This window comes from Lycium barbarum, chromosome 7 (genome assembly GCF_019175385.1).
Source record: "Lycium barbarum isolate Lr01 chromosome 7, ASM1917538v2, whole genome shotgun sequence".
NCBI classification, from domain to species: domain Eukaryota; kingdom Viridiplantae; phylum Streptophyta; class Magnoliopsida; order Solanales; family Solanaceae; genus Lycium; species Lycium barbarum.
In genome coordinates, this window is record NC_083343.1 from 116,842,475 (window position 1) to 116,864,095 (window position 21,621).

Below are 21,621 nucleotides of genomic sequence, written 5' to 3' on the forward strand. Positions count from 1 at the left end.
TAAAGCTGCTAATAGCAGTTGGAATGGATGCAAATGGAGCTATATTCCCTCTAGCTTTTGCAATTGCAGCTAATGAGAGCATTAGTACGTGGGGTATGTTTTTGGACTACTTAAGGCAACACGTTATTAAGGATCGCATGGGAATCTGTGTGATATCAGACAGAAATGCTGGCATATTGCACAATATGTTCAATTTGTAGGGGTGGCAGCCACCCTTTGCCTACCATCATTATTGTTTAAGGCATTTGAAGGCAAACTTCCAAAAGGCATATCGAATCCCAGCACTTTGCAATTGGATGTGGGCGGCTGCAACAGAGCATCAAGAGAAGAAGTTTAACCTGCAGATGGACATTATTAGGCGGGCGAATGAGGAAGCCTTCCATTGGTTAAATGCAATTGATAAAGACAAATGGACATTACACCAGGATGAAGGTAGGCGATGGGGTATGCTGACAACAAACAGCTCTGAGTCATTCAATGGCTTGTTGAAATATGCACGCGGACTACCCGTCACCGCATAGTGAGAATGACATTTAAGCAGATTGTGGAGCAGTTCGTCATTAGATCAAAAGAGGCCAAATCACATGCAACAGAAGGTCTAAGATGGATGCCAAAACCGTCAAAACTGTTCGAATACCATAAGTATAAGGCTCAGAAACATGACCGGATGGAGTACAACCCCGCAGAGCGCATATTTGAACTCACAACAAGTGTGCACCAAGGTAAAGGAGGTAACATCCACACAATTTGTGAGATTCCAAGAACATGCACATGTGGCAAGTGGCAATCATATCACATGCCATGTTCTCATGCCTTCAAGTGTTTTATCACAATGGGAAAGAACGCCTCCTCGTACATGGCTGAGGAATATACAGTTGAAAATTATGCAAGAACGTATGCTGGAAGGTTCTACCCACTTGGCAGTGAGAGTTATTGGCCACCGGATCCATTTTCAATGGTTGCAAATAAAGCATTTATCCGTAATTCAGAAAGAATGCGTACTCGCGTATTCATAATGAAATGGATGTTCCACTGGGGAGATACACTCGAAAATGCTCATTTTGCAATTATATTGGTCATGATAAGCGCAAGTGTCCATTACGGCATGGTGGTCAAACTACATCTTGCGGTGGAAGTACCTCTCGTGGTGGAGGAAACTACAATGTGGAAGTACCTCTAGTGGTGGTGGCACATCTCGCGGTGGGGGCGGAAGATCAACTCAAGGGCATTAATTGATGAGTGTTTTTTAAGTTTTTTTCTTACTTTGATGATTGTATTTTAAAAAGTTTGGCTTTCTTATTAATTAATATGTTAAGTATTTTCATCTACTCAAGGTTATGAATGAATGATGCAATTTAATTAAGTTTTTTTTTTTGTATGAATGCTACCATTTTGACTAACTTTTGATTAATTATTAATGAACAAGTTTAAATAGTCGTAAAGAACTTCAAGCTAATGTCACCGAACTTTCAAACGAAAACGGCGTTCGAGCACTTTTCAACCACTAAAACGGCCATCCGAACTTTTGTGTATCCTTGATGTATTGATCCCACCTTATTAATCACACAAAAATAAGTAGGGTTCTGTATAAAATATTGAAGTTTTGGGGTCCCGAAGAATGATTAATCTATGGTCAAAGTACGTTAAAAAGTGTAATGGAAGAAGGGTTAACCAAAAAGGCCGAAAAAAAAAAGGAGGGACTATAGCGCAGTAAATTATTGCGCTATAGCAGTTAACGGAGCCGTCCCCGTTAATTGCTTTAGCGCAGTAAATTACTGCGCTAAAAAACATTTTGGTAACATTTTTTTTGTTGGGGTATTTTGGTTCAAAATGTTTTTTTTGGGGCATTTTGGTTCCGGACTCTGTGATTTTGAACCATTATATTACACAAACTAAGCATTTTCAAAGATGACTAAATCTTAAAAAAGGAACTACTTGCATAATGTAATCATAACTATGAAATGAGTAAAAATTAGAGAAAGCATACTCCTGAACGGGAAGACGATCCACAAATTAATCTTGACATTCTTCCTCGCTTGTAGCTAGCCTGCACTTGTTCAACGTAAAAAGCTAAGTTGCCTAATAATGCTAAATAAACATTTTATCATCTCTTCATCCCGATTTATTTGGTATAATCAGACTTTTTAGTAAGTTTAAGAAAATAAATAATATTTTTCTAAAATTTATTTAGCTGAATATGTCAGAACATTTGCATGACTATAATACTTTTGAAACTTGCAGTCACAAACACGCTATAACATTTGTGTGATTATAAAAGCTTCTCACTAAGCATAAAATAAAAAATTTAAATTTATTCGTTTTCAAATATGACATTCTTTTCCAAATAAACTAACACAGTAAGAAAATAATGTTTACAATGAAGGGAGTAATATTAGAGAGAGGAAACAAAAAAGGAGCATTTGACCATAGTTCCCTCGTATGACGAGTTCGGAGATATCCTCTTGAAGGAATGACAGCCCTATTAGAGTTGACACCCTATCCCGGCATATACAGGTGCAATAAAATTAAAGAAACATATATAAATGAATTTGATGGGGCTTGAACATAAGGGTGATGAATCTGATGATTTTGATATGCCTGTTGGTTGCTACAAAAAAGAAAGAAGGAAACATATGTTAACAAACCATGATTTTTGCCAAAATATTTCAAATGATATGCCATGACATGATATACAAGATTTTTAAACTATTTTTTAAGCAAGTAATTGCAAATCACACATTGAAGCTCACAGATCAACCGTATTCTACGAATTCTTAATATTGGGGTGTCTTAGCGCCTTCCCCGACGAATCACCAGAACCCTTACCTCGAACTCTGGTTTAAAAGTATTTTTCCTTGTTTGAATAAATACTTTTACTTGGTTTTCCTAATTTCCTTTATAAATTAAGTGGCGACTCTAAAAATAAATAAATCCAAAAGAGTCCACAACTTCGAAGTAGCTGTTATGCCTCGCGTAAAAGTGAACCGTAACACCTCGTTCTTTGACAATTATCACACTCACTCACAAAAGCATGAGCATCTTTAAACAATGTCGGCCAATAGAAACTCGACTGAAGTATCTTAGAAGTTGTTTTGTCACCGCTATGATGGTCGCCATATGGCGACGAGTGACAACTCTCAAGAATTGCATGGAACGCATCTTTGAACCAATTGATCCAGGCTGATTTTGTAAAGATACCGCTCGTCCCAAATATAGAATCTACTATCATGCAGGAGCCGCTTCTTTCTCTCATGATTAACATCAGGCGGGCACACTTCACTTACCAGAAAATTCACTATATTTGCATACCAAGATAGTTCGGCTAACTGAAGAGCAAAAAGTTGCTCATCTGGGAAGGTCTCCATAATCACCACAACTTCATCAACATGTTCTCTGTCTTCAAGTATCGATAAATGATCTGCTATCTGGTTCTCTATGCCCTTTCGATGAAGAATCTCAATATCGAACTCTTGCAGGAGTAACACCCAACGAATGAGTCTGGGCTTTTCATCATTCTTAGCGAACAAATAATGAACAACGGTGTGATCAGTATACATTATCACCTTTGCGCCCACCAAGTAAGATCTGAAAAGCGTAGACCACCGCCAATAACTCCTTCTCTGTAACTACATAGTTCATCTGGGTTGCATCAAGTGTTTTGCTAGCATAATAAATGGGATGAAAGATCTTGTTCTATTTCTGCTCGAGAACAACCCCACAGCAAAATTACTTGCATCACACATCAAAACAAATGGCAGAGTCCAATCAGGTGCGATCATGATAGGCGCAGTCACTAACCTCAACTTGAGCTCGTCAAAAGCGTTCATACAAACTTCATTGAACACAAACTTCATATATTTCTCTAACAACTTGCACATCGGATTCGAGATCTTTAAGAAGTCCTTGATAAACTGCCGATAGAAACCTGCTTGCCCCAGAAAACTGTGCACCCCTCTAACAGAGATATGAGGTGGCAATTTCTCGATTGCTTCTATTTTAGCTCTATCGACTTCAATGCCTTTTCTTGACACCTTATGTCCAAGAATAATGCCTTCTCGAACTATGAAATGGCATTTTTCCTAGTTAAATGCCAGATTCGTTTCTTCACATCGAGCTAACACCGCATGAAGATGCCGCTAACAATCATAAAAAAAATTACCAAGGACCGAGAAATCGTCCATGAATACTTCCACATATATTTCTACTATATTAGTGAAAATAACCATCATACATCTTTGGAAAGTACCTGGAGCATTGCATAATACAAATGGCATCCTTTGAAATGGGAAAGTTCCATAAGGACAGGTGAAAGTGGTGTTCTCTCGATCTCCGGGTGCTATCATAATCTGGTTGTAATCTGAATAGCCATCCAGGAAACAATAATAGTCAAGCCCGGTCAACCAATCCAACATCTGATCCATGAAGGGTAGAGGAAAGTGACCTTTTCTGGTTGCAGTGTTTAACTTTCGATAATCAATGCAAATCTGCCTACCAGTGACCGTTCTCTGAGGTAACAACTCATCATTCTCATTTTTCACCACAGTCATGCCCTATTTCTTCAGGACATGTTGAACAGGACTCACCCATTTGCTGTCTGAGATGGGGTAAATAATGTAGGCCTCAAGCCACTTAATCATTTCTTTCTTCACCATTTTTTTCATATTTGGGTTCAGCCTTCTCCGATTTTCACCACTGCGTTTTCTATCCTCCTCCAATAATATCTTATGCATACAAGATAAGTTGCTAATCCCTCAAAGGTCAGCTATAGTCCAGCCTATAGCTCGGATCATGTCTCTCAATACTCATAACACACGTTCAACCTGCACATCAGACAAAAAGGCAGAGAGGATTATGGGCAGTGTGTTACTACCGCCCAAGAAAACATAGTGTAAATGAGAAGGTAAGGGTTTGCATAGCATAAATGAGAAGGTAAGGGTTTTAGTTCAAGAAATGGGGACTCCTCAATGGAAGGTATTGGCTTCTTCTAGGACTCTAGTCTTTCCAAATCTTCAAACGGCTTATTGGCTTGTACACAGACACAAGAAGTGTCAAGAATGTGAAGACACTCCTCGACTGCCTCATCGTCCACCAAATCCTCACTATGTACTAATGTTTTCTCCAAGAGATCTCTAGTATCTAGAAAGTGATCTATCTTGCATTTGTTAGCTCAGGTTCCACCACTGTTATTATCTTCAATTCCTCATAATGGGGAGGCAACTTAGTTGCTTTGAACACATCAAACGTAGCCTCTTGCCTATCCACCGTCATGGACATCTACCTTCTATAACTCGGATAATAGCATCAACAGTAGCTAAAAATCCCATCCCAAGAATGAGAGGCACTTGCTTGTCAGCTTCATAGTCAAGATTGATGAAATCAACGGGGAGAATGAAGGGCTCCACTTTTAACCTGAACATTTTCAATTATACCATCCAGATATTACAAAGATCTGTCAGCGAGCTACAATGTCATAATAGTTGGTCTTAGCTCACCTAAACTGAACGTTTTGAACATGGAGTTAGGCATCAAATTGATACTAGCACCCATCACATAATGTTCGCCTAACCTCAACGTTCCCAATAATGCTGGAGATGGTGAAACTGCCCAGATCCTTCATGTTTGGAGGAATTTTACTCCTTACTCTGCAACTGCACTCTTCAGTAAGTGCTACAGTCTAGAACTCTGTCAGACGTTTTTTGTTTGCAACAATGTCTTTGATGTACTTAACATATTTCGGAACCTCTTGCAAGAGCTCCACCAAAGGGATGATGATGTGTATCTGTTTCAAGTTCTTAAGGAATTTCTTACAGGCCGAATCTGCCTTATGTTTTTGTAATCTTTGTGGGAACGGTGGTGGTGGCCTACACGCCACTACCTCAGACTGCTCTACAACATTATCAGCACTCTTCTGTTCGGTTTTTGTCCTCTTAGCAGGAATCAACTCAGCATTTACCTTCTTGTTCTTTGGAGGAACTTTTTTCAATTTCTACCATTTCTCAATGAGAAAACATGAAGTTTCTCTTTCAGATTCTTTTCAGTATTACTTGGAAGAGCACCCTGTGGTCTAACAGTTTGAGAAACTGCCATCTGGCCCATCTATGTTCTAGCTTATGAATGGATTTCTGCATCTCATTGATTATTTACTACTGCTGTTGAGCCGTTTACGGATGTTGCTGAGTTTTTTGATGTTGTTGAGCCAACATCTACTTTATTATCTCTTCCATAGAACCATCTGTCTGCAAACCTTGAGGTTTCAGGGCTTGAAAGTTATTATGCGGCCGCTGATTGTTTTGATTACCTCCATATGAGGAATTTGGATGATTCCGATAGCTCGGATTATAGGTGTGCCCGAACTGCTTTCCCTGAAATCCATCACCATGATTTTTCTACCCTATATAATATACAGATTCTGGGTTCGCACGACAATCCGTGAACAAGTGATGTTTGTCTCAAGCATCACAAGTCACTTGCACCTGATGAACCTGTTGTACTTGATTTCCTATTAGAGCACTGGCCAACCTGTTAACAATATGAAAAAGTGACTGAGGTTTGCTCGAATAGCAGTAATATCATCGACTTAAGGTACCCCAGCAATTTTCTGTGTCAATCTTGAGCGACTTAGTTCTAAGTACTCTTGACCCCTTTCAGACATGAGATCTAGAATAACCTCTATATTATCATATGTTTTGGTCAAAATCTGGCCCTAAGCTGAAGCATTCAATAATACTCTAGAGTCATGCTTCAGCCCCTCCATAGAGTAGTATCCGATGATCTCTTTTGGATGCATGTGATATGGACAGTCCCTCAAGTAGCCCTTGTACCTCTCCCATGCTTGTGGTAGAGATTCAGAGTCTTTTTTTAGTGAAATTATCAATTTTCCCTCTTAGCTCCTTTGTCTTCCTAGATGAGAAGAATTTTTCGATGAACTTTCTTGATAAAATTTGCCAAGAGGTGATAGATCCTACAGGTAGATTCTGCAGTCATTCCCTTGCTTCACCAATCAATGAGAACATAAACAATTTCACCTTCACATAGTCATCACAGACAACCTTATAGTGAAAATTCTCGCTCAGCTCGAAGAAATGTCATCAAGTGCTTATGTGGGTCTTCAAGAGGTTTACCCCGATACTGGCACGTATTTTGCACCAGCCGCACTATTTCTTCTTTTAACTCAAATTTTCCATTGATATCAGGCCTGACAATAGCCTTAGCAGCATTCACCAAACTGGGTCTAGCTAAATCGTACACTGGAACTCGGTTTGGTTGTGCCATCTCAACAACTCTTTCAACTGCCTATTTCGACTTCAGTGTTTTCAAATAAAGCAAGATCACGCTCGTCTTCTGCCAGCTTTTTTTGCTTGTGCAAAACTCTTTCCATTCCTGGGTCAAATATCTAAATCTTTTCTTTGACTTCGAGTGTCTGGCATAAACGAGAGAAATCACCGGAGGAGCATAAGTGGACCAAAGAAACAACGTAAAAACTTGAATAGAAAAATTAAAATTCAAACTAGAAAAACAATAAATTTTTCTAAGTCCCAGCAACCGCGCCAAAAACTTGTTTCTCCCAAACGAACACGCAAGCATAAGTGGTCATACAAGTAAATAGGATTTAAAACCCAGATATCGTACCCACATAGAATTAGATTTTCTACTGTTTAACTATTTCAAATGTCGTTGTAACTATTCAAGAGAGTAATAATTTCATATCAAGGTTTGTTGTAACTATGAATGAAATTAATAAAATAAGAGATTCGTAGCAAAACAAGACTAGGATGAAGTTCTTCAAGTTTATCAGATGAGAAAGAGTTCTTGCGTCATGGCTTTTGACAATCCATTTAAGTCTTCTGACAATCCTACCTATTTATTGTTCTCTGGGTTACTAGTTGACGGGTTAATTATTACTTTATGAGTATTTTCTGAGCTGCTCACAAGTCTATTCAAGCTACTCAAACGCCTATATTCCTATAGTCATCAGAAAATAACAAGAACGCATTTGATAATTACATATTCAACTAGCAAGGCTAAAGGGTATATTCCTATTCTCATTAGCGAAATGATTATTCGAACGAGCTCTATGTATTCTTATTAAGCATGCAAATTCCCTATTCTTAGCTCAAGTCACACGCCACAAATAGTTATTAACAATTGATCAGGTAATTATTAAACAATTAAGCACAAGAATAAATAAGCAACCCAAAAGATAGAAATTCAATAGATAGAAATTGTCGTCAAACCAACTATCATGTCTTTGCCACAACGTTGGAATTAGAGAGTTTAGCTACTCATGATTCAAGAAGAGATGCAAGAATTCATGAATAACATAGGGTTTTATGACTAAAATTAAGATGAAAAGAAATAAACTTAATTAAGAATGACGGCTTACTGTGCTTAAGAATATGTCCCAGCCATCGTTTACAATGTAAAAACCTATATTATAGTAGGCTTTTGGTCAAAAAGTGCCTTTGTCAGCGCTGCTTCGCTCCTTGTTGTTCAGTGATCCGTTTTTCGCTCTAAGTGTTTCACGCTGTTCTCGTTATCTCGTTCGAGTGCAATGAGCTCCAATTACACCCAAAATTGCTCGGATTTCCTTCATTCTATCTCGATGTACCTAAACACACAAACATACCAACATAAGCTCGAATACAACGATTTCACTATAAAGAATACGATTAAAGTACTTAGAATTAGGGGAAAAGTTACGCGAAATATAGATTTTTGTGCCAAATATCAAGCTTGAACTCAAATCAAATAAATTTGGCCAACATAAATGATCGCTAATTTTGACACGAGTTTTCATTTGAATATATCCGTTAACATGCTGTTGCACCTATTAAACAGTTTAGCCATGTCAACTTTTATTCAACATAGGAAGCAGAAAGGCAAAAATGGCAGCAAGTAGACTCAAAGATCTGAACTTCTATCCTTAGAGGAGTAGCTATTGATGGTTTTACAAGCCAAATATGGAGTAACTGGGTTCTTCTCTCCAGATTACTCTGAATAGCTGGTCATATCTAAAATATTGTTACTGGTAATAAAATTTATTTTTCTAAAAAAAAAAAAATCTCGACTCTTATTATAAGGGGTCAGTGGTGCCAAAATGTTAATGGTAACTCAACGATGTGTCCATTGGGTGTAAGCAACTCAATGCTAGCTCTCTAAGCAATGTCATAAATGGTTATTGTATATGCATTAATTATCAGTTTAAGACTATATATTACTCATATTTTATTATGTATTGTTATGTGAAATACGTCGGCGGAAAATTAAATGATGAATTTGCACATTACTTTTTGTGATTGAGCAAGATAAATATTCACAGAGCTTGAAACTTTCAGGAAGAGAAGCCAATTATGGTGCTAACATAAAAATAAAAAATAAAAATTGGAAAGCACGCCATAAAGTAAAACAAAAAAGACATGAAGAAAAAAAGGAGAGAGAAAGATATAACAATTCATAGCGAGAGAACTGAATACTAGCTTGTAAAACTTGTTTAACAATTTCTAAAAACATTTGCAGTTTACTCAAAAGAAATCTCTAGACTATATTTTAAAAGGTGCATAAGTTGCAAAAGAAATAAGAAGATGATCATTTACTAAACAACCATCGAAAAAAAGGACAACCAGGAAATTCCTGCCTACCAAACCTCCTCACTCCACAACAAGAAAATTAAAGGAACTAACAAAACAAAAAGTAAAAAAATTCCATCACGAGCCAGCATTGTTCTGAACTTTTTCAAAAGGAACCTTCAAATCGCTAACCCGGCTCTGTCTGTTCCTTAGTTGTTGCCTCTACTATTGTCTGGAAATTAAACAAAAAAAAAAAAAAATCTGTTAGAACAAAAACAACATTAATATATTTCAAATTGAAATATGAATAAAAATTGCTTACTGAAGTTTGGATTCAACTGCATAGCACGTAAGAAAGGATCCACCGGTAGACCATTCTCAGCCTCATATAGACGGTTACGAATTGGTCTGCACAACAATTTCACTTCTCTTTCTTTATTTTAATTAATGCATTATAAATACAACAACTTATCTAGTGCATATATAGTTTAAGAAAATAAATTATTGAAATATGCAATTTCAACTATCATGAGATTTTTATAGTTACACAAGCATGTTATTAATGATAATGTGAGAGTTTTAACATGATATTATTTTTAAATATAAGAATATGTTATTATTTTTGAAACAGACAAATAATATTATATATATAAAGTGGAATAATGAAAGTATATGATTACGTTTGCCGTGGATTCCATGGATGATGACCTCTCGCCCGGTAGGTATTCGGTGGAACATTTTGATGACCAATTGTCTCATGTTCTGTTTGAATGACCTCTCTCTGCATCCATTTCATAAAACAACAGAAGTAATAGAAATATGATAAGTTTACGTGTTTTGGAACCATTACACAAACTAAGCATTTTCAAAGATGACTATAGTATAAAAAAGGAACTACTTGCATAAATTATTCATAAACCAAGAAATTAATAAATTTGAGATTAAACATACTCTTGAACGTGAAGACGATCCTTGGCATAAACTAGGCATTCGTCCTCTCCTGTAAGTAGCCTGCATTTGTTCAAAATATTTTTTTTTTTTTTTAAAAAAAAAAAACTAGGTTGCCTAATAATGCTAATGACATTTTATCATCTCTTCATCCCAATATATTTGGTACAACTAGACTTATTACTAAGTTTAAGAATATAGATGGTGTTTTTTAATTTATTTAATTAAATATGTCATTACATTTATATGGACATGCCATAACATTTGTGTGCCAATAGTAACTTCTCATTAAGCGTAAATGAAAAGTTTAAAGTTAGTTGTTTTCAGATATAGAAATGTTGTATTTTTTTTCAAATAAACTAATAAGAAATTAGTGTTGAGAATGAATGGAATAAGAGAGAAAAAAGGAGCATTTGACCACCGTACCCTCTGACGAGTTCTCACATTTCCAGTTGAAGGAATGATATCCCTATTAGAGTTGACATTGTGTCGCTGCATATATATGAATAATAAAATTAGATAAACATACATACATATAGATTTTGTAGTAGCATTACTAATTAAAGATGGTAGATAAAAAAATGATGAGATTTTAAAATAAAGATACCTCTGGAGGTAAATTCTGGCCAATATTAAACGAGAGTTCTGGAACAGGATTAAACATAGGCCTGACGAGAAAAAAATGCATTTAGTTATTCGTAGAATATATATCGTGTGTGTGTGTGTGTGATATGAGAGACAAAGAGAGTATTTAGTACCTTGGGGAAGAATACATGCCATGTTGATTCAACACAGATGAATCTGATGGGGCTTGAACATATGGGTATTGAATCTGATGATTTTCATATGGTTGTTGGTTGCTACTAAAAAGAAAGAGAGAAAGAAGGAAAACTATGTTAATAAACCATGACCTGCAATATTTAATTTGATTTGTTTTTCTTTTATTACGTTATTTAGATCAATTTGTTGTCTACATACTCAGTAATGCAGGGATTTGAGCATGTTTAGTTTAGAAACAAGTTATGAAGGGATTAGTAATGTCAGAATTGTAATGTACGTATTATTAACAATACATTTTATTTCATGTTGAATGATTGATGTATTACAAATTAGTATATGTATACAATGTATAATTAAAATTTCTTGTAAACAGCTTATATATATTATCAAAACTACTTTTTTTCTTTTGCCCCAGTGAGATTTTATTTTAAGTTCTTTCTGGTAGCCACTTTTTTTACCCAATTTTTTTTTTCTTTTTTCTTTTTCAGACTACTCTCTCACTGACTTTTGCTTTACCCTTTTTCTGCTTTATTTATTTTTTCTTACACTTTTCCTTTTTTACTTTACACAATTCACTATAGCAAAGAAAGAAAAAATATTTGCATCACACACACAAAAAAAAAAAAGACTCCAAAGTTTGAGACAGTGTTTGACACCTCCTAAAGATGAACAGTTTCTCCAGAACGACAAAACCAACCAATCTCTTTACTTGTCAGTTGTGTTTTACATCAAAGATTCACAACGTCCATAATATCGTAGTTTTAATTTAACTTTTTTCGTTGTCGTGTTCAAATAATTGTGCATGCACTTATACTATATAATTAATAGTAAGCTTATGTTCAAAAAAGTTAATCAAGTACGAAGCCAAAATTCTACATTCGCCACTCACATAAAAGTGTTTTTCAGCACGCGATAATTATCAATTACTTTTAATCAGTTAAATCAAACAGATTCCAAATTAAAGTAGCAAAGGCAATAAGCCAAGAAGTCCACCTTGGTACAAGAATGACATCATCTGATAGCATTTGGATTAGTTCATGTAATGAACTCTCATCCAAAAAATCCTCCGTTGTCGTGGCTCCATTTTGTGGCTCCATTTTGACCTAGTCAAATTGATTTGCATTAGTTCACTTAAGTACTCTTAAATACATTTAATTATGATAGATAAAAATAGCTTATGAAAATATTATTAACCCAGTCCGTTCAAGTTCAGTAGTTTGGGTGGGGCATATTTTTATGGCGGGAATCCATCTAAAAATTATTATCTCTATAACAACTATTCAAGTGCATGAAAAATGCTTCCTTGTTTTCAACCTGAGTTGTAAAATTACCTATGTCTAGAGATCAACGATAACAAATCACCAGAGGTTGTAGTGGTAATTAATTTCTCCAAAAGATTTTGATTTGAGCCCCGAAAAACGAGTTACCTAAGGTAGGGTTTGTTATGTACCTCCAAAATGAAACTTTCAGGGGTAAATCCAAATCAACCTGAACGAGGGTACATGACGCCACGTGAAAAAAGAGAGGGTAAGAATCAACAATTTGTAAGGATATAGTTAAGGAAAAACAAGGACCAATTTTTCACTTTTTTTTTTTATGTTTCCCACCGGTGTTCGATATCCGCATTGGAGACCGACGATATCCGGATTCACCCCATAGCGCCCTATTCGGGGGAAAGCGCTCTCTACCAAGGATTTTCTATACCCGGTGCTCGAACCCAAAACCTCTGGTTAAGGGAGGAGCTTCCCCAGCCGCTACACCACATCCTTTGGTAGTACTAATTTTCCACTTTGTGCATGGTCCAAAGTCATATCTAAATTAATAACGTGCAAAAATCTTTAAAGGAAAAACATTAAAAAAAAGTAGCACTAGGATTATGTTTACCTAAGATATCCAAAATGAATTAGACCGAAAAAAACGACTAGGTGAAACCATTAAGGAATGAAAATTAACGTATGACCTTATATAGAACAAGTTTAATGTGTAACGATCAACATCCACTCCTCTTGAAAAATTTAAAAAGAAGAAAATGAGAAATGAAATATAAGTATACATATTATAAAATAGTCATGCAAAACCTCAATAAAATAGAGTAGAAGAAACAAAGTTTTCCATTAACTTTTTCTACTTCTAATGTGTTTGTGAATATGATTTTGGTGTTAATAGAGAAAACAAAGGTGTTTATCTTTTACCTTGAATCGGGAATATCAAGCTGAGAAAGAAGTGTGCGTTTGTATCGCTATTGAAGCAAAGAGTGAAAAAAGAGGGAGAATGCAATGTAATAGTAGTTTGTAATGTGATAGTTTAGGTTTATTATGAACATATAAATAGGCTTTAACACCCCCCCCCCCCCCCCCCATATCCCCCACGCACAATTAAAGAAGAAAAAAAAAAGAAAAAAAAAAAGAAGAAGAACAATGTAACACTCAAATAATGTGACTTAATGGGTAAATATTTTCCAACACCGGGTGTTTACACCAAATCATTGCAATTTATCATGGTTAATGATTTAATGAAGTGAATATAAATATTAGTTAATTATCGTTGATTAGCACGAAGAATATACAGCCCTGCGAGAGTGTATTACTTTACGAATTCCAACAATAAGTGATAGTCGTACATATTCAAACACATGTCATACATCCATTGACTTGGTATAAACACCGATGCGGGTAAGTTTTTATTGACTTAATGGTCAATAAACAAAAAATGCAAAATTGTACAGTACCCTTGTAAAACAGTAAATACTACTTATCCACTTTTGATATTTACACTAAATCAATGAATACAATACAAATATCTTATTTATTTATATATATATATATATATATATATATATATATATATATATATATATATATATATATATATTAGCAAAATATTCTCATTTTACTTTTTAGTTAATTTCTAATAAAGTGCTTAATTTAGTGTAAAGATTGAGGGGTCGTCTGGTTTCAAATTCAAATATCGCATAACTATAATTCCGAAATTAAAATCATGACTATAACCTGGATAACTTATTTCGCCTTATATATGTGACAGGTTATCCAAATTATAGTCACGAGTTTTCTAATACTAGGTTAAATTTAATCCCAAGTTTAAAATTAAAGTAACCCACCTAATCCCTCCAACCAAACGGTCTCTGCGTTTTAATAAGTATTTACCCTTGTACAAGAAAGACAGCGTGATCCCAGCTTGTGGATTCGCCAGTTGGGTGAGGAAAAATAACACTTCTATCGCAAAATAACACTTCTATTGCAAAATCCTTGTCCAACTTACTAAAAGTATTTGTCTTAAACATACGTGTCAAGTATTTTTTTTTTTGTTCACTTTTACTTGTCCACTATATAAAAAATTTGTCCACTATAGGACATCAAGAGAAAGACAATTTCTTTTTTCTTCTATTTTTACCCTTAACATTTATTACTCATTTTCAAATTATATCTCAAGTCTATTGAGACTGTACACTAATTAATCTAAATATTCTTCATGTATTGATTCTTAAGGGGCATGAAAAGTCAAAAGTGGACAAATAAAAATAAACGGAGGGTGTATTTTTAAAAGCCAAGATAAATTGAATAGTTTTTTCCGTTTTATACATAATGGAGTTGACATAAATAAATATATAATATATATTTATTGATGAGACATAACATGGTGAAATATTTTAAGAGAATAAAATAGTAAAAATGCTACTCTTACTAATGTTTTCTTAAAGAGTGTGTAATGGATATTTTCTACATGGAATAATATAAAAATCTAAATTCCCGTCATGCTTTTTTTGAGTTCTTAAACCTGAATTATTACTATCGCAACGTTAGTGACAAATTCACAAGTCTGACAAATTCTAGGTAAAAGCCAATATAGATTCCAAAATGCAAGAGGATAAATCACAAGGAAAATCATTTTAGTTGTCTGACAAGGTTACGAGAAAAAAACCACTGAGTATAATCATTACAGATTCACGCAAAGCACAGGTTTACTGACTAAACCTGTCGTTTAATAAACGTTACAGAAAATGTGAATGGAAGATTCTTTTCAACTTTTTTCTTGCTTCCTCAAAAGAAAAATGGAGCAAAACCAGGATTTTAACCATCTTTCCAACGCGCTGCCGAGTACTGGTAAACAACATCAGTACAGGGTGTTATCAAACACCCAAGGCTCGTGCAAGAATAATTCACGCCCGTTCATTTGCACTGCCCCTGAAGCTATATCCTCTTCACGCTTTCTTGCCACTTCAGCCTTTCTAGCTGATGCATCGGCATCCTGAAATAATATCAAATCTGTCACGAATAATGAAGGACTATGTAACATGCCCTCCTGAAACAAGCATAGAATATACATACGAAAACACTATAGCAGGTCCTTTTTAGGAGAAAGCAGATGAACCACTCGCAATAAAGTTTGGAAATCTATAGAACTCCAAGAATTTGCAACTATAGGAACAACAATAGTAGATCTAAAAGAGGAAATCTGAATAAAAAATAGAAGCCAAAGAACAATAGCAAACTTAATTGAAGCTATTCTTTTAATGAGTTCCCTACAAACTCAGATGAATAAGTTGTGCAACTCGAATTCCTGTGAAGGTGACATTGCTAGATCACAAAAGGATATTTCGCACTAATTTGGTTTTGCGGACTGCTATGAATGTCTTACCTTCCTAAGTGTTAACTTTTGCTTGAAAGAATTATACAGGTACTTCTACGATAGTCGATATATTTGAATGTAATAAAATATTTGCCAATAGCTTTTAGAATGCCTTCTAAAATATTTTAAAGGAATTGGAAACAAAATTTCTTAAACGAGGAATGCAACAAACTGAAGAACATAAAACAGGAATGACAATTTGTGAGAACATCAGTGACTACTGAAAATGATATCAAACTGTCACGACTCAGGAGACTATAACATGCCCTCGTGAAACAAGCATGGAATATGTATATGCAAATACCAAAGCATGTATTTTTGGAGAAAAAACAGATAAAAACCACTTACACAAAGTTCAGAAATCTATAGAACTCCAAGATCTGCAACTATAGGAACAACCAAAGTAGATTTAGAAGAGGAAATCTAAACAATAAAGGAAGCCGACGAACAAAAGCAAACTTAGTTTAAGCTATTCTGTTAACCAGTGTTTTTGGAAACGCGAAGCGGAAAAAAGCGACGAGGCACCGCTTCACGCTTTAAGCTCAGCGTAATGCTCGCTTCATTGAAATGAAGCGCAATTTTCTAAAAAAAGACCAAAATAAACCTTGCACAATTAAATTAATGAACTAAAATGACAAATTCAATTAGTTAAACTCCAGCAAATGGTTCAGACCAGCCCTTAAAGAAACAAATAAGAAAGACAAATAAATAAGACCAGCCGAGAAAGAAAAACAACAGAGGGAACTCTGGAAAACAGTCCAACGAAACAAGGAAACAGTCGGGCAGCTCTAGCGACTGCGAGCAAAAACTGAAAAAAAAAAAATTGCCAGCCCCTCCCCCAGCAGTGAGCAACAAGGAGGAGGAGGAGGAGAAGAAGAAGAAGAAGAAGAAGAAAAGAACAAGACGTTCCTGGAAAAACCTTAACCCTAAGTCGGACTCTTTTTAGAACTCTTTTTCTTCTAAAACGAGTCCAGTTTAATTAATTTAAAAAAAAAAAAAAAAAAGCATGCTTCCTACTGCTTTGCTTCTGTTCGCCTCGCTTCAGGGCATGAAGCGCCCGCATTATTGGACCTCCCTAGCTTCAGGCCACTGAAGCGTCAGAACCCCACTTCGCTTCGCAGCGCTCGCTTTCCTAAACACTGCTTTTAACATAAATGAAGTCTCAACCGTCTACACAACATTTAAATATGCGTGTCACACATTTTTTCTCTTTTTGATAAAAAGATATGCGTGTCACACGTTTTCTCTTTTTGATAAAAAGATTTGCGTGTCACGAATCAACGTGTTTTGGGAGGCACGCGGTGACAAAAGGCGACAAGGGCCTGACTTACCTTTTTAAGGGGTGAGAGGCGAGGCGCTCGCCTTTTTGAAGTGAGGCGCCAATTAATACCAAAAAATTAAAATATTTCACTGCATATATAAATAATCAAAATCTCAATAGCAATAACATATTAGCAAATATTTCAATTCAAAAATTAAAAGTAGATCGTAGATACTAAAAGTCTAGAACTTGATTGACTAAATAATTCATAAGACAAGCAATACTAGAGGTCTACACTAATTCATCTTCAAGATTTTCAAGTTCTTGAATAATTCCAAGATTCTCAACAATATATTGCTCCTCATCTTCTTCCTAACTCTGCGTTTTATGTTTTAATTCAGCCTCTTCTCTTTTTTTTTTTTTTTTTTTTTTTTTTTTTTTTTGGGTTTAAAAAGGTGACACCTTTCTCGCCTCATAGCCTCGTCGCCTTTTCTCGCCTTTTTGGTAACTGGTCACCTCGCTGGAAAAAAGGCGATACTTCATCGCCTTGCCTCGCCTCTCCCCATAGGCGACAAGGCGCTCGCCTTTAATGACACTGGCATCAACTAATACTCTTTTGACAAACAGACAAAAGAAAGATTATATGTTTATTATGAAGTCATATTCGGTGATTTAGTGTGAATTTTTCTCGTGAATTAATATTTTATATCTTGTAATCAGGAATATGCGAATATTGTATGCCAAATTATGAAGTTGTCATTTCTTGAAAATGCACATGGGTGATGGCATCAAAGGGTTCGGTTGACCGAGTTTGACTGATAAATTGATCATATATTCATATGTGAAAGTTGCATTATTTAAACTAGTCTATCCTAAAGGCTCTTAGGTTTACCGAGTTAGCACTCCCTCTGTCCCTATTTATTTGGCACCTTTTAGATTTCGAGAGTCAATTTTTTTTTTTATTATGAACGTGAATTCGGACATGAAATCTTTTAAGTTTTTTGAAACAAAATTTATATATTTGGAAAATGTGTAAAAAGTACTATAAGCCACAATAATTTACAATTCAAAATCCGAGCAACATAAGGATAGCTACTTTAAGAAGAACAAGCAATAACAGTGGTATTTTTACATCTCACCACAAAAGGATTCTGCTGGGATCTGGTAATGAGGAAAAGCAGACATATCTGGAAGCAGCTTATAGGAGTAAAAGATTTGTGGAAGTGGAAAGCAATTGGTGGAACTCTTTCAGCATCAAAGAAAGAACAGACTTCATATTGACAAGAAAGTCGAAACTTCTTAAGGGGGACATGAAAAAATTGGAGTCTATCCATAAGAAAAAATAGAGAAATGAAGATTCTAATTAAGTTGGAAACTCTGGAGAATACAGACGAATCACACAATCTAAACGTAGAAGAGTATAGCCAGAGAATGGGACTAGAAGCAGGGGCGGATTTAGTGGGGTGCGAGTGTGTTCACCCGACACCCTAGGTGAAAAATTATACTGTAAATATAGTGTATATTTTCTGTATTTTCGTACATATACAGGTTTTCAACACCCTAAACATATCCAAAAGGTTAGCTCAAGCGGAACAAGGTGTTCAAAATGCTTTCCCATGTCCAAGGTTCGAACCCAAGGGACAACATTATTTTTTTTATATTTAGCTTCTTTTTTTTTTTTTTTTCCGAATCCCCTGAGCGAAAATCCTAGATCCGCCACTAACTAGAAGGTGATCAGTTTTGTTAAAGGCTTGTATGGGGTGCACTTGAGCCGTAAAAATAAGTCAAGGTCAGGTTATGTACTTCCCTCACTTAGGTGGCGCTTTAGAGTATGTGATAGAGAGCTAAGGTGTGCATCTCATCATCCATAAAATTTGGTCTTTCAGAGGCCAGTACAAACAATTACTATACTTGGTAAACATCATGCATTAATTGCTAAAAAGGCTATGAATGAATATTTAGTGATTAAGAATAAGATATTAAAGTTTTACAATAAGAGCTAGCACCAGAAAACATAAACTGCATCTCTTCATCTATCAGAAATTTAAATTGGCTTGTCCACTTGACTGACGTGATTTTTATTTTTTTATACTTATTTATAGATAAAGATTATTTTACTTCAGATATTTCCAGCAATTACATATCTTTGGTTCATTGAGTTATCCTTTGTGTTTTATAGTTATTTCTTCTAGCATTACATATTTCTTTATTTCTCCTTATTTAGAGCCTTTTAAAATAAAGTAACACGTTTTAACTTCACTATGCACTTAAAGCTCCAATAGTCTTTTGCGCATTTTACTTTAGACTACTTGAAGGTGAACCAGAAAGGTTGACTATATTGGAGGAAATTTGCTCAATGCAGAGATCAAGACTGTGGACACAAAATGGAGACAGAACACAAGGTTCTCCACAAAGGAACATCTTGCAAAGGGGCAATACGGGAGGCAATGACCATGGAGAGATGTTGCATTGCACGCCCAAGAAGTGCCAAAGGAGTTAAGCAAGAACTTGAGGTGAGCCCAAGGGTCTAGCCTATGGCCGACGACTGCATGCATGTTGGAGCATCAGTGTCACACATTCTCGAGCTATGGTTGGAATCTTGGAATATCTGGTGGAAGCCTTGTTCCTAGGATGCCCCTGGATACGCTTAACAAGCTTTGATCGTTAGTTTATGGCTTGAATTAGCCAACGAGCGGCGGTATTGTTGTAATTAGCTGAAGCTTTCATAGGCAAGATCTCCTTACTTGGGTATAGTGAATGGGATGAAATCCAGATGCGAAGGAAGTTAAGACGATTCTTTAGGAACAAACGACACCTTCTTTGGAGGTCAAAGCAGAGAAAAACACCCATCATAACCGTCGGGCTAAAACATGTCATTTTAGTAAGTTGGACTTTTCTTTTTAAAGCATATATAAGGGGGGCAAAGATGCTAAATGCTCCGCTAGCTTCCCCATGGGTGTTGTCACCAAGTAAGCGAAACCTTGCGGAGGATCCTCAAGGAATTACCTAGGCATCTCGAATGTGTCTAAGGTACCCATACGAGTTAAGGAACTCTATGGGTGGCACACAACCTCAAGGCTAGCATCGGACGCACAGCTTCCGTGTATAGAACGATTATGCCCTGCGGCTATCTTCGAAGCTTCGAAAAGGATAAAGACCTTTGTGCCGATTGAGTACTAGAGGTACCACTCTTAAAAGCCTCGCGTGTTGCCTTGTGAGCATGGCTTGAGTTCAGCCTTGCAAGAAATGGTCTATTGGTCTAGACGGGCAGTCGTGAGGCAACACCGCACCATGCGGGTAGGAAGCTTGTTGTGAAGGCAATGTTTGGAAATACCTTCAATATTTTAAGACCATTGTCGACATTACACGAAAGATGCATATGACAGAGACCAAAGGCTTAAGATTTTCTCCTACTCAAGCAAAGCACAAGGCAAGTGTCAAGCTTGAAGATTGGACAAAGTGATGCTCAGTGCCACACGAGGAAATGACACAATCCCCGGATGTGCGCATAGACAAGACCCAATAATTGATTTTGGAGACACTCTTCGAAGAAGAATTAGAGCTAATAATCAAACTTGTGTAGGGGACCTAATCTATTCTTTATGCCATTTTTACTTTCTTATAAATTCAACAGAATAAAAGCATTTCTATATCCCCTCAATCTAATTTTCTTAGTGCTTGGTGGTACAAAGCTTATTTACTTTATCTTATTGAAAGGGTTTAAAAACAACAACAGGAATTGCTACCTAATCAAATTCAAAACACTTAAAACAGAAAACCCTAATATAATCCCCTTATAATTAATTGCACACGTAAAAAGTAACAAGGATAAATAAATGAAGAGAAAGAAGAAAGAAGGTACCTTTTGACGCTTCCAGTTGAGAAATTGGTCATTTGTTATGCGATTTGAATTATTTGGGTTTTTAATTGCTTCTTCCCCCATTATCTCGAACAACAATTATGAAAAGAAGGAAGTTACCTCTGAATGTATCGTTTAATTCATCACAGCAGCTGCAGAGTTCTAGAAGGTGAACGGGTCGGGTCGGACACTGGTTTGGCTTTTAAAACTTGGATCGGTTTTAATCAGGGAAATGATTTTTGGGCAGAATGGGGGGCATTTATGTCATTTCACACGGACAGTGATAGATTCTGCCCAGTTATACCCTTAACGTTGACTTCACCGCTGACGTTAATAACGGCGTTAAGGGTTAACTTACACCGTTATTAGCTTTAACTTGCACTGTTTGTCTCTTCTCTATCCATTTTCTCTTCTCAATACATTGGAAAAATAAATCTGCAGCATGCTTCTCAATCTCCAATGGTGTATATTTCCAATTTTTCGTATAATACACCTATGTATATTTTCAATTTTTCCTCTATTGTATATACAACAAAGCGTAATCTATCAAACCCTAGTTT

General features: G+C 35.9%; 2 protein-coding genes across 3 annotated transcripts; both read right to left on the reverse strand.

The window, feature by feature from the left end:
• Positions 1-9,172: 9,172 nt before the first annotated feature.
• LOC132602479 (uncharacterized) lies at positions 9,173-13,620 on the reverse strand. 2 transcript variants are annotated; one of them, XM_060315320.1, is made up of 9 exons: positions 13,487-13,620; positions 12,288-12,397; positions 11,273-11,374; positions 11,122-11,182; positions 10,941-11,006; positions 10,518-10,577; positions 10,247-10,347; positions 9,889-9,974; positions 9,173-9,798 (listed from the first exon to the last, which is right to left on the reverse strand). In XM_060315320.1, the coding sequence occupies exons 2-9, from the start codon at positions 12,389-12,391 to the stop codon at positions 9,776-9,778; spliced, it is 603 nt and encodes a 200-aa protein (XP_060171303.1). In that variant the 5' UTR covers positions 12,392-12,397; positions 13,487-13,620; the 3' UTR covers positions 9,173-9,775. The 2 variants fall into 2 exon arrangements, with proteins under 2 accessions (XP_060171303.1, XP_060171302.1); XM_060315319.1 differs by having other exon boundaries at positions 9,176-9,798; positions 11,273-11,377.
• A 1,519-nt stretch (positions 13,621-15,139) lies between these two features.
• Positions 15,140-21,269, reverse strand: LOC132603944 (uncharacterized). Its single transcript, XM_060317246.1, has 2 exons — positions 21,065-21,269; positions 15,140-15,560 (listed from the first exon to the last, which is right to left on the reverse strand). Exons 1-2 carry the CDS (start codon positions 21,143-21,145, stop codon positions 15,426-15,428), a joined length of 216 nt encoding a protein of 71 aa, XP_060173229.1. The 5' UTR covers positions 21,146-21,269; the 3' UTR covers positions 15,140-15,425.
• Positions 21,270-21,621: the final 352 nt, after the last annotated feature.